Source organism: Cyprinus carpio, chromosome B11 (genome assembly GCF_018340385.1).
Source record: "Cyprinus carpio isolate SPL01 chromosome B11, ASM1834038v1, whole genome shotgun sequence".
Lineage (NCBI taxonomy): Eukaryota > Metazoa > Chordata > Actinopteri > Cypriniformes > Cyprinidae > Cyprinus > Cyprinus carpio.
This window is the reverse complement of record NC_056607.1, coordinates 23,633,751-23,648,224: the sequence shown is the minus strand read 5'-3', so window position 1 is coordinate 23,648,224 and position 14,474 is coordinate 23,633,751. Positions and strand designations below refer to the sequence as shown.

The 14,474-nt window shown below is 40.4% G+C and overlaps 1 protein-coding gene across 1 annotated transcript in view; it reads right to left on the bottom strand.

Moving 5' to 3' along the window:
• Nucleotides 1–7,632: 7,632 nt before the first annotated feature.
• Nucleotides 7,633–14,474, bottom strand: part of gli2b (GLI family zinc finger 2b) — an 85,101-nt gene continuing 78,259 nt past the window's right edge. The window contains exons 13-15 of the mRNA XM_042734660.1: nucleotides 13,236–13,517; nucleotides 11,303–11,627; nucleotides 7,633–11,193 (exon numbers count right to left, since the gene is read on the bottom strand). Coding sequence (XP_042590594.1) covers nucleotides 9,020–11,193; nucleotides 11,303–11,627; nucleotides 13,236–13,517 — 2,781 coding nt within the window. The 3' untranslated portion in view covers nucleotides 7,633–9,019. The remainder of the gene's footprint in view (nucleotides 11,194–11,302; nucleotides 11,628–13,235; nucleotides 13,518–14,474) is intronic.

The following is a 14,474-nucleotide window of genomic DNA, read 5'->3' as shown; positions in this document are numbered from 1 at the left end:
CGGGGTCGGACCGAGCCGAACACCCAGAATCTGTCCGACACGACGCAGCTCTCCGAGCCTTAGATTAAAGACTCCGTTATAATAAAACACGGGGCTCAGATCATCAACCTGAGTCTGATGAGGAACCTCGGAGGGTTTCGGCTGCTTTAAAGGTGTCCTTCCCTTTCATCAGCAGTCTTTCAGTCAACACGTCACAGTTAATGCGGATCAGGAGCCGCGGTTCTCCGGGGCTTTGCCCGCAGGCGTCTCTCTGAGACCGGGAGAGAGATCTGAGAGCAGGCCACCAGAAGAAGAAGCTGGAGAGTGCTTGAGGAGTCTCTCTCTCTCTTCATTAATTAGCTCTCACAATAGCTCGTCAGGGTTCGAGTGCTGCTCGTGATAGACTCCAGAGACGTGTGAGATGAGAGCGTTTCTGAAGCCTGTTGAGCTCCACACCGGCAAACGCTGCTTTCGAATGCATCTGTCTGTGGATTAGAACTTGAGCATCTTGTTTCAGTGAGTGGAACAGTTCAGTTTGTCTAGCTGGGTCAGTTTCACAAAGAACACCTGCAGCTCCTATTTCACCCCGAAATTTAAAACAAATAAATAAATAGATAAAATTAATTAGGCTATATCCATTAATTAGTCTTATTACTGTAATGCAAATAAGTAAATAAAATAAAACATAAAACATTATAATTTTAGCCTATTTTAGAACTATTAGGATGTTTTGCATGGTGATTAATGCATAAATCAATCAATCAATCAATCAATCAATCAATCAATCAATCAATCAATGTTAAGCATAACCCGCCACAATTTTCATTAATGTAATGCAGAAAATAAATAAGAAATGATTATTTAAGACTAGTTTAGGATTAAGGTACTTTGCATAGTAATTAATACAGAGACAATTAAAAAAGCACATCCCTCCCCATTTCTTATTACTGTAATGCAATGATGGCAATAATAATAATAATAATAATAAATATTTTATTAGAATATTTTATTTGAGATTTTAAGATATTTTGCACTGTGATTAACACAAAAAATAAAATAAAATAAAAAATAAAAAATATATATTTTTAATGATATTATTACACACTCAGAACTTTTAAGATATATTGCATTGTGATTAAATAAATAAATCAATCAATAAATAAGAACATTCTTCCACAATTATCTTTACTGTAATGCAATAATAATAATAATAATAATAATACAAAAAAATATATTGACATTTATATTGAGCAAACTATTTTTATCCAGGGTAACTTACAAATGAGAAATACAACACAGTGATTTATCCTGAAGTGATTCATCAAGTGATTCATCAAGTGATTCAGTGATTCATCAAGAAGGCAACAGCACAAGAAGTGCTAAAAATACCAAAGTTTCAAACATTATCTAAAAGAAAAGCACACTAATAATAATTATTATATACATACATACATATATGGACTTTTGGGGTGTAATGTACTGTGGCAGGTTTTTCTGAGATTCAACAGTCAGACTGTAATTCTGTAATAATACAAGTGAAGTATGCAGTGTTATGATATACTATATACTCTTGCATACGATATGTTTCTGGACTTATAATGACTCAAAAATGAATTTAGATTTTCCTCAAACCCAAGCTGGAGTCCAGAGGAGAAATTTACATGTTATTATTATAGTAAAATGAATGACCTATCAAGGATTCCAGCACATGATCCATCAAAGAAGAATAAAACAGGCCGTGTGAATGTCGTCTTACAGTAATAATGACGTAGAGCTGTAAAAGTGGGACAGAAGATCCACAAACCCTGAAAGTCCTGAATAAATCTTAACTGGACCACAGGCTAAAACGCCCTGGTTCTGCATTAAAAATAAATAAATAAATAAATAAAATAAAAAACTAAAAATTAAACTTAAATAAATAAATAATTGATTGATTGATTATTTCAGCCTATTTTAGAGCTTTTAAAATATTTTGCATAATAGTTAATGAATATATATATAAATAACATAGGTCTCTAGGATCAAACATTTATTATTTTAATTTGCATTTTAATTCACAAATCACTTTAAATGCTCTTCACCTCTACAAGTGGGTGAGACCAAAACAGCACAAGTGTTATGCTGGGACACTCAAATACTTTATTTCACTGATTTAAACACTTTTTTTTTTTCCCTTTTCCAGAATTGAATGGAACCAAATTGCAATTAAGTTCACTTAAATCCTGTGAATTTGTGAATGAATCAAAAAAATTACAATATACGGTATAAAAAGGATAAATAATGCATTTAAAAATGTGATTTTAAAGAGATAAAGAGTAAAGCAGTTAAATTTCCACTATAATTCATTGCTGTTCATTTAAGAGAGATGATGGGTCAATGACGTTTCCAATATCGACTGTTATGTCAATAAAATAAAATAAAATATTTCTGTTATATTTTACACTAAGTATAAATTTTCAAAATAATTTCTAACATGTAGAAAAAAAGAGAAAGTTTAATCTCTAGAGTTTTGTAGCCTCATAACGACATCAGCAGTAACCTGGACATGTCGTCAGATGAAAGGAGAATCTGATCTGTCTTTGATGTTTTCTGAGTTTCCAGACACTGACAGCAGCCAGTTTGTGTGCGAGTGCTTACCGCAGGTCAGGAGCAAGAAATCAACCCGTGCTTGATTTAATCCCTCACAATAGTGACCGGCCGTAAAGAAGGTTTTCATTTATACAGCTCGAAAAATGTTCCTGACTGGTGTCTTAGTGCATTTTCTGCAATATGGAAAAATCAGGCTGCATCAAAGCTCCGCAATGAAAGGCTAGTAAAGTATGTTAACATGAAGATATGACAAAGATTTTTGGTACACATTATCTTTAAGGTGTCCGTTTTGCTGAGTGTGGTCATAGAATGAGTAAAAATGTTGATGGCAACAATAGTGACTGTCGGGATAATACAGTGCATTTAGGTATATACATATACATACAATTGTTGTTGCACTAAAATGTTGCAACGTCAAAGTTACAGTGAATACTGCACTGAATTAAAATTTCAAATGTTACAAATAAGTTACAATATTAATGTTGTAATACTGGAAGCACTAATATAAATATTTTATGATATATTTTACAATAAAGTAACAATTTTTAAAATAAGTTGATGGTTGTATTTTTTGTCTTTTATCTCAGTATTCCTATCAATGTTGTATAAGGGGTTTTTATGCATAAGAGTAACCTCAGAATGTGATTAAACATAGCAGGGCTAAGATATATACTGTAGGCCTAACAATTTTGATAACTGCAGAAAAACAGTGTGTTAATTCAGTATAGTACACATTATCCCACTGGTCACAATTGTGACCAACCATAAAACACAATTTTTCCCGCACTAGTCCAAAATTACTAATGACACATTATTTGGATATTTTCGTGTCTGGGAAAATTTGGGGATTAAATGGGTTAAGCGCGTTTTGAATTGAACTATTTTTAGAGTTTATACAAAAAAAAATCTGTTTTATAAGAGAAGTCACTGACTTTTTGTGACAGATGGGATACAGCTTATGGCATTTCTAATTCATTCCTATGGTATCCGTAAACGGTGATTGAGTATCGCACAACTCTGACTGAAATTCAATGACGTCAAGGCTGTAATGTGATTGGTTATCAAAGGGGTCATATGACGTTGCTAAAAATAACATTATTTTGTGTATTTGGTGTAATGAGATGTGTTTATGCGGTTTAAGGATCAAAAAACACATTATTTTCCACATACTGTACATTATTTGTTTCTCCTCTATGCCCCGCCTTTCTGAAACGCATCAATTTTTACAAAGCTCATCATTCTGAAAAGCGAGGTGTGTTCTGATTGGCCAGCTATCCAGTTCATTGTGATTGGCCGAATACCTCAAGCATGTGACAGAAATGTAATGCCCCTTAACATACTGTGATGGCGTCTGCCGGCACGATGAGACAGAACCAATAAAACCCATTACAAACAAAGGCATTTGTTTCATCCAGTGGGGACATAATTACTGATTATAATGACTTATACTGTATTTTTACGCGTTGCGTTGCGTATCACGCCGCGTAACATAAAACCATGTCTAAATTTGTGATCGGAGAAACAACAAACAACTAGCACTACTCTACACTGCTCAAAACTCTTTGAATTATCAGTGGCAAATTCTATAAATATGAAAACGTACTTACAGGCTGTGAGTCAGAAGAGCCAGACTCTCCTTGCAAAGTTGGAACTGCCCCACTTTATAGAAACAGACATTGGCATTTTAGGCTACTCTCACAAGAAACAGTCCTCGTCCTCCATAAAATGCGCTGCACACATCTGAATATTTGGGTCAGAATTTTAAATAACAGTGTTGAAATACAACTTTACCACTGATTTCTAGGTGTGTCCTCTTTTGAAAGGCCAAACAATGTAGTATCGCTTTCACAACGAAACACACAGGGTCTCCACAACATGGCGGCAGCGAATAAAAGTTACACCTTCTTTCTTTACGTGAACATTTGGGCAGTGTTATGCAAATCTTCCCACATCGTGACATAGACATGTAGGGCGTGTTTAAACGAGGCGATTTAGAAGGGCGAGGACCAGTCTTAACTTTTATAAAGAATGTCTCTTTGGGTTTGAGCCTTTGCAACTTTAGGGATCTTATCTATGCACGAACAGTGGACTCCAAAAAGAAAAGAAAAATTTTAATTGCATCATATGATCCCTTTAAGACACACGTGATCCAAGTTAGCTGTTACGCTTTCTCCAATAGCAAGTAACACAGACCATCTCATTTCCCATTGTTCTCTCTTCTGACTGCCGTTATCAGCCTCTCTCAATTTTTTTTCCTTTTATTGAAAGTCAAGAAAACACTATCGTTGAGTTTTTCTTTTGCTATTTGAGCAAATGAAAAAGGTTTCCGTGACCTCTCATAAGATCTCGGGAAAAAACTTAAGATTTATTTCCGGAACATGATACATGATGGGATATACTAAGCTCCAGATTGGTATTCTAGATAGTGTGGATTTTAGTGTGCATTAAGGGCACTGCGCTTTGGCATTTTTAAGACCTGGGACAGTCTTGCACATGTACACATGCTCTCAAGTGGCCAAGACTAGTTGGGTTAACTTCAATAGCAGTGAATGGGAGATAACCACAAATATATTTTATATTATTAATATTATAGTGGAACTAACTTTACCCTGTGCTGACATAATGTCCGAATTTGTTTTTGTTTTTTTTGAAAAATGCTAATCTCTGGCCCAGTGCACTGACTAGCGGCGGTCTGTTTGCGTGTGTGAGCGCGCGTCTCGTCCTGCAGTGTGTTAATTAGCGTCTCTTTCTGCCCGTGTCTTTAATTGATTGATCGGCCGGTGTGTGTGTGGAGTTCTCCGGTCTGCTCTTGCTGCTCACCCAATCCGTCACGCCGCTGCTCATGCGGACAGCAGCACTACATTACAGCATCGTTAGCTCAACGATCTCCTGAGCCCCGCTCTCAACACACACCATTACCAAATCCCACAAGCCCACGCTCTCCTTCTCCTATTATATCTGTCTGTCTTTCTCTGCAGCTCTCGTTGGACTCTGAGGGGAAGTTAATGGTTGCTGTATTCCTGTCCCATATAAAGTTTCAAGTGACACTGTTTGGGATACTTTTAAGAGAAACGGTCAAAATTTACCTTCACGTCAGGTCAGACGCCATTTGAATTTAACTACAAGACTAACGGTCTTTACAACTTAACCTTAAGCCGAGTTCAGACTGCACGATTTTCAAAGTAGTCGGGTCACTGTTTTTTTCACACTGCATGACTATCTTGGCCAGCATTCAGTCGCTGCTGTGTTCACACTGCACGATGGATCGGCGACAGAAGGTTTCACACTTGCATGACTTTACAATTGGAAGAATCGCAGACAACTCTGTCTGGCACGCAAACTACGTTTCACAACCAAACACACGTGAGATGTGACAATGAAACAACACGATATCACGCATGCAAGACCAGAGTTCTCACGTGAGACTGGGATTATTATTAAAAATTTTAGCCCGCAAGAAGCTAGCAATACGAATTGCCTGTGCGCTGATTTGCAGCGAGAAAAAGAAAAGAAGCCATGCTTGCTGATATTGTGGTCTATTAGTCCTCCCCGAACTCCCCCGCTGCTCTGTAACTTGCTCTCTCATTGGCTGTCGGTCATCGCCGATGTAGTTTTCAGTAAGAACACTTTTCACACAGCATGATTTTGAACCACTGACAGGTCCAGATATTTAGCATGCCAAATATCTCACGGGCGTCGGCGACTCGTCGGCGATTCTCTCAGATCGCGTCTTTGCTTATTCACACTGCGTGATTGTCACTCGCGTAAACAAGCACCGATTTGCCTGTGATTTCGGGCATTTGTCAGCGATTTCACAAAACCTGTCGGCGAGCCAAAAACTGGGCTAAAATCGTGCAGTCTGAACTCGGCTTTACAGCTTTCAAAACTGTTTTAAGTAGTTTTGTCTACTGAAATATATATATTTTTTTCTGTCTGAAAGACATTTAGTCAGCTTAACAATGTTAAACAGTACTATCCATCCCTCACGAAAAAAAAAAAGAAATAAATAGATGAAAAACAAGGTTAATATAGTTAAACTATGGTAACCACAAATTAACCATGGTATTTGTAGTAAAACTGTGGCTATACAAATAGTATACACCAAAAAAATTATTATACACTCTTACTTTAATAAAACCATGTTTAATTTTTGTAAGGGATTGAAGACAAGGGATTTAGCACATGTAGGCTACTTCTTTCCCTCACAGCCTAATTTTCATTCCTGTCAAAATTTAAATATGGTGCTACCCTCACTTAAGTTCAAATTTGTTAAGTTGTATTGACAGTGTTTTTGGCTAGAAGCGTTTCTGAAATTGAAAAAAATATATATGCGAATGCATTGCACTTACAATGGACATCTGTATAGCAGATGTTGGATTTGGATAAATAAACATATAAACAGTGTTTATTTATTTTACATATTTCTTTTCTAGAATTTTATATTTCATAGCCTCATTACTTTTCACCTTTATCCAGAGGAGGAATAATGCCACAAAAACAGTTCATGCTTGGAGTTTAGTAACATGAGATGTGCCACAATGTTCTCAGAAAAGTACAAGCTTGTAAAGATGACATGGATTTCAGCTTTCATCATGTAAAACCAATAAACCTGGTAACCTGAAGGTAGACATAAGGATAAGATGTAAGTGATGTAACAATTCTTACATAGAGAAAATCCATCTATGGGAATTACGTCAGAAATAAGTCAAAAAAATTGTCACTGGCAATCAATAGCATGTCAGAAATGCCCGTGATAATCAAAAACCATGCAAATATGAAATGAGTAAATTTAGTATCATCTTTATAAACAAATCGCTCTAGATAGCATGCACACTTTATTTGTCTTATATCATTAAGGCAGATGCAGTTGTCTCAGAAGGTCACTAGGGTCGCGTCTTTACAATGCCCTTCAACCCACTGCACGTGCTCTTGCAATTTCCCTTTTGTCCGCTCTCAAACTTCAACGCTTTTTGCCGATTTTTCTTTTTTCTTTTTTTTAATCCTCATAATATACCTCCCAAGCCCATTTCACCTCCCATATAAAATACCAGGAAATACACTGGAGATCAAACGAGGCCTCGGCTGAATTCACTGTCAGAATAAAACCATTTGTTCCTGAGGCTTTTACTCTGAAGACCTCGTCCCTGGACCGTTTCCTTCTTCAAGTGTGTGTTTTATGTGGTTTAGGCAGGCGCTCCTCTGAGGTCAGTCTGCCACTGTTCATTTGAGAAAACATGGTGGTTTACTCCAGAACCTGCTCAGTATGCACAAGACGCGTGTTCAGTTCTCTTAAAGTAGCCTGCTCTCCAATGAAATGAAAAGAAAAACAATTTCTAAAGTCATGTGACTGCTGCCTGACTTGTCTTCAAGTGACCGACATGTGGCATACAAGCAAGGGAAATGCATTAGCAGCACAGGATAAGAGCAGATTGCATTTACGTTCTACATCCATTAACACTCAGGACTTAACACTTAATTCCTGTAGCTCAATCAGTAAAGCATGGTGCTAACAATGGCAAGGTTATGGGTTTGATTCCCAGGGAAAGCAAGAATGGATGTGTTCACTGAATGCAATGTAAACTGATCTGCATAAAACCAAAGGCATTAAACTCTTAGTTGAATATTCTTCATGAACGTCTTGCGTATAAAATGAAGAAGCAAACAACACTCTAGTAGAAAAGCAACAATATTGTATTTCATTAAAAATGTACAAAAGATATCTACATGATCCAGACTTGTTAAATGAATCTGTGTACAACAGGATAGTTTAAATGTGTTTCTGTATATTGAGTTCAACAATCCAAGATAATCAGTTGTGCGGTTTGCTCAGGCTGTTTGGTTCAGACTTTAGGGTCGCAGTCTCTTTAGAGCGCCTGTGATTCCTGTGATTCCATTCAGGTCTTCAGTAAATCAAAGCAAAATGAGGGATTTCTAATTCTCAACTACACTTTCAAGTGTCAAGTTTTACATTTCATAATATTTTATCTGCATATTTATTTGGAACCGCTCTCCTGTCTAGTACAAATAAGGATAGGAAGCATAATATTACATTTAATTTACAGAATATACAAAACCTCTTCATATCCATTGAAGAGGACAGAAAGGATACAGTCCCATACTGCTAGAGTAATGTAATTCCTGCATATGCTTGTGCACAGCGAGGCACTTGTTCCTGTGTTCATGTCATCAGTTCAGAAGTCGTATAAAAATACAGGACTGTCGCTTATCAAATTCTCTGTCTGTTCATATGTGCTGTACATACACTGGTCTAAGGCAAAGTATGGCTTCTTGAACAAAACAAAAAGATGCTACCAAAGTTTAATACTAATACTATACATAATAAACTTTTAAAAAGCATGTAAAAATGTTTATGCAATATTTTGTCCATGTTCAAAGTCATACACCTTAAAAGCTGTTTCTTTAAATCTTGTGCTTGTACTTCCTGTTATTCCTATGACATCATATTGAGGAACTTGCTCTCCTCTGCGAGCGCAGTCAGCATGGAGCTCATGTCTCCGATGGCCATGTTGCCGATTCCCACAGGTACTGGGGGCAATGTCACTGAGTTCCTGGGTGTTGTGAGACGCGAGGAATTCTGGGATAGGCTGTGGAGGATGGTGGGGCTTAAAGTTCCGGACATGAGGCTGGAGTGATCGCCATCATCCAGCATGGCATCAAAGTCGATCTGCGGATGCTCTGCTCCATTTGAATCCACTGTGCTGGAGACCTGATTTGTTTCAGGGGAGCCCACAGCAGCCATGGCTGCGCTCTCTGCATCTGCCATTCCCAGACTGCTGGAATGGAACATGTGAATCTGCCCAGTGTAGAACATGCCATTGGTATTTGTACGGGTGACACCCACATCGGCCAATTTTTTGGGACTGGCTTCGGAGGTGTCATATGTGGGGCTAAAGTTGGATTGTGGGTAACCAAGTTGCTGCGCTGCAGTTGTTGTTGGCCCTGAGAGATGCCGGCTGTAGGGTTTGGGTTCTGTGGGCGGCCTTGGCTGTAGCAGTCTGTGGTTTCCGTTCAGCGTGGGATTCTGGGCTGGAATGCCATAACCTTGCTGGTTGATGTTCATCTGGGAATAATTTCCCTGACTATTTGGAAAAGTGGGATTGCTTTGACTAGCCACCGGCTGAGCTCGTACCCTGTTATTCTGGACGCTGCCAGGCTGTGCTGTCAGCGTTTTACCAGACGGACTTAGCAAATCTACACTGATGTCATTCGAAGCAGAACCCTGATGGTAACCATGCAGAAAGTTAGCCTGCTCTGTGTTAGCCGGGCATAGCGGATGCCTCTGGTTGATCCTCTGGGAATTAAACTCGCTATTCCGTTGCACGTGACTCTGCTGGGCAGCGTGAGTGAGGTTGTGACTCATCAGCCCAACTTGTTGGTTGGAGTTGACGTTCTGAAAAGGACCGAGGTTTTGTTTTTGTTGGAGTGCGGTGAGGTCTCCCCTCCCTGATCCCTGCTTGGTTTGGCCGTTAGATGAATCCACTGTCCCTGAACTGACCTCATTCCACTGCACCGGCATCTGGCTTTTAGTGTCACTGGGGGAACCTGGAAATGTCTGCTGGGAGCTTGGAACTGCAGTTTGTCGCGTTACTGCATTCATGTTGCCCTCCACCAAGGCTAGGCGTCTCTGGTAATGGGACTGCTGCGGGGAGCCAAAGCTGTGGATGTTCTGTCCAGGGTGGTGGCGGTACGTGGTCCCTGCATGTTGGACAGAATCTCCATTTTGGGATGTAAGGTACTGAACGACATCATCAGGCAACATCACTACATCATCAAGACCATTGATTTGATTGTCCATGTCACTGGCCATGGTTTCCATCACCACATTCTCAGAAATGCTAGGAGGTCGGGGTGGATATAGGTGGTGGTTTACATTAACCTCGGACTGGCTGTTGATTTGTGAAAAGTGTCGACTAGATGCAGGAGGGTGTACCGACTGATAGGGGTTCACATTGGACATGCTGTAGTAACGTTGCTGGAGGGAATGCTGCTCTGTTCCTACTCTTTTAACTGGGTCGCTCGCTCTTCGAGTGATGTTTCCCGTCACCTCATGGGGCAAGACACTACGGTGAGCATAGCTGGTGTCACTACTCCTTCTGGGAACTGAAGGGGGATGGATAGGGAGCATGGCTATTTCATGGGAATCCCCTAACAGGGCCATTCGAGTCCTCAGGCTCATGCAGTCCATATTAGGAAGAGGGGTGGGTGGAGCACCTCCTGTGGCAGCAGCATACTTGGCTTTGAGTCTGTAGTGTTGGGCAGGAGTCAGACTGAGTAGACTGTGGAGTCCTCCACATTGGCTGGCTTCACTGGACCTTCTAGACAAATCGGTGGAAATGGGGTCGTAGGAGTCGGCCGAACTGATGTTGTTAAGACGGCCACCAGGTTGCGAGGTTTGGCTGGACCGGCGGCTGGAATAGCAAGGCGAGATTCCAGATGAACGACGACTGAAGGTGTAAGCTGAGCTCACGGTGCTGGCTAGGCTGTCACGACGCTCCACCAGCTGACTCAGAACCGTAGTCTCTCCAGGACAAAGGTCGCCCAAGCGTGGGCTGGAGATGGAAAGCCCTGGATCACACAGACCACCAGAACCTTCCAATAAAGAACCTGCAGCAGAGAATAGCTGAATTTAGAGAAATAAAAACTAAATTTGGGGGATGCATCAGTGGTGGAAATGTGATCAAATCATAGTTTTCGTTTCCGTTTGTTTACTCACCAGTATTGATGGGTGGAAGCTTGGTGCTGGGGGCAGGAGGAGTTGGGTTTGCCCAGGAGCACGAGTCCCTCACCGACTTCAGCCTTTCCTGCTTCAGGTGCGCGAGTCTGTAAGCAGGGCTAGCGTTCTTCCGAAGATGGAGGCCCAACATCCCTGTGGAGACGGTGGAATCCATGAGGGGCGCGTCGTCCAGGGTGCTCAGATCTCCCGTGCTGCCCCCGCTGAGTCCCATCGGCTCTACTCCACCGTCATGGTGGGAGGCACTGCCAAGTGGTGACGGCTCGCTGCTACATGATGACTGACCACCAGGGCTGGACTGATGCATCTGAGGGGGACAGATGAAAAGTTTGATTACCCAAGAAGCTCAATGGAGAGAATGACCTAAAAGGGACGGAATGCAAACACAGCCCCATGCAAACACACAACCCTTACAATCACTTTCCCAAGTGTAAATTGCAAATAATGAGCATACTGAGTCGAGGTTTGGGAAAACACCCTTCCTCTAGACACATCCCACTTCTTTTTCATCCCCCTCACGATCTTCTCGGAAAGCTAGGTTAAGTGCCTGACAAATCGTTATTTCCTATGGCAACCTCTTTGTGTATTATGCATGTGGCCTGGCATGAATACACAAAGGGGAATGCTCTCAACATAAATAAGGTACGCATGTCTTTGTAGTCACGTCATTTGACGGCACATCTCTTGAATGAAGCAAATGTATTCTGTCCCCACGTGAACGAGGGGAGCCGTTCTTGATCACAGCTTGATCACTGGCACGATTTGTTCAGGACACAAAAACAGTCCCACTGATATAATATTAATCCCCTAATGGCTTTTATCCTTGAGTGCCGGGTGGGAGCGTTAGATCTCGGGACTGTGGGGGGATTGGGCTGGATTGTTAGGGTGGAAGCCCATGGGAAATTAGAAGCCCTCTGTGTGCCAACAGATCTCAGGCAATTACACAATGAAGGGGTCCAAATTTTTTAAAGCAGTGATGAATTCAACACCCAAATATCTTTGACAGAAGAGGTGTATTATCATACTGTTTCCCGAATTTGATTTTACAGCACTGTGTGTGTTTTTCATGATATAACCCCACAGAAAAAAAGAACAGATTAAAAATAAAAAAGAGAGAATCATGTATAAGACATTTACCATGCATGCTGTAAATGGGCAGCTGACATAAACAGAAAAAGACAATATTAAAAATATTTATAGAAATCTAATTTAAATATTCTGGGAAACCGGAGACTATTTAAAAAATGGACTGGTCATGAATTTACATATTACCCTTAAAAAATCAATTAGCGTCTTGTTGAGTGACTCAAAAAATCAAGTTCTAATTAGCCAATCTCTTGGGGATCATTGAAAATATTGCAATTTTTTTAGTTTGAGCTTGTTAGTTTGAAATGAAGAAGATACATTTGTAATGTATGTGCAGTTACTTTCATATTCATATCCTTTACACAAATATATTTTGATGTTGGAAAAAAGGTAAAAATCCTTTCATTTGTCAACTGCCCAATAAGAATAACTGTGGAAACCAACTTATATTAAGACATTAAAACAGGATCCGCGCTCACCTCAGTAAAGTCTGTCCTTACGGAAAGTGTATGGGAGAGAAACAGGAAAGAGATAGCAGGAAGCACATGTAGAGAGAGCGGTTAAAGATGGACAGATCTCTGCAGCATGCTTTGTTAGTATGTCTGGATTAGCATAACCTCTGATGGACAAAAACATTTTAATGTATATTTAATCAGCAATGAATAATATATTTGAGAGTACAGATTACAGGCATGCAAAAAAACGATTCTTGTTATTCAAATTACATACATTTTGTTATGCATCCATAAAGATCAAACACAATCGTTTTTTGGGCCAGAAACATACTTGTGTAAAGTTTGTTTTGGGCCTCGTTCACACTAGATCTTACCATAGAGTTCTCTGTTTTTATGGACTTGACCTGCAGATAGTCCTCGACTCCTCTAGTCGTGCTGTTGGCTTCGAGCTTCTCCTCCGCCGTTCGGCCTGAAAGCTTGGTCCCCGCTTCGTTCTCTCCATTTTCCTTGGGCGGATGAGGTCGGGATGGCAGGTCGCCGCGTTGTTTCTTGGTGACGTGAGCTTCGGGGCCGTGGACGGTTTTGACGTGTTTCCGGAGCGAGCTGGGATCGGTGTAGCGCTTCGTGCAGCCCGGGATCTTACACACGTAGGGTTTCTGCAGAGATAAATATCACTCGGTTTCACACGACGCTCTAACAGTCAAATGTACGACTCTGAATTAGAGTTTTATCTCTTCCTGTTAAGTCAGATTATCTTCAAATGGAGCGGTGGATGAATACACAATTAGAGGAATAAATTACGGTGCGTACGATGACATACTGATTGTGCAAATGCTAAGCGTTTGTGATGCATGGCTGTTTACTAATAAAGTTGAGACGAAATGATCTTTCTCCCTCCTTAAACTCGTGATGGATCAACCGAGAACAGAAATGGCGCCAGGTTTCATTTTCTATGCGCGGTCTGCAGGTGGTCTGTTTCTCCGTTGGGGACGTGCTTGATTCTCACTAATGTATTGTGGGTTGCCGTACTCATTAGCTTCACAGCTCATTATTCACGTGCACACATTGCGCACACGTTGCCGGTTAATGGGACAGCGTTGGGCGTCCAGGAGCAATCACTACACATGATGAGGGAATGCGTAAACAAATCTAATTCTGGCCTAAATTTGTTAGCGTATGCTGAAAATGGCACATTTACATAGCATTAGGCAGTTAGCAGATCCTTAATGCCACAGTGAAGTAGATTATCTGATCCTTCCTCTGAAGAACGACTAGTGGGGCGGCATACACCCGAAACTCCCGCGTGGATGACGCTAACTGATCTAATGGAGTCGACCCACGTCTTCGTTCTGAGTTTATAGGAATATTTTGTCATAAGCTGCTACCCAAATGTCGCTAGTTGATTGATAGCGCTTTGTGAAGAACAAACTGAAATTTAAGTTGTTTCTTGAGTTAACACTCATGGTCACCATCCACTTCCACTGTTTGTAAAAGAGCATCTTAAATGTCACATAATCTGTCAAGATGAAGTCTAGGTCACCCCAATATTAAACAAAAATATTTAAAAAGAAAATTAAGGCTATAGGACCATTAAGATGGATTGCATTTCGACA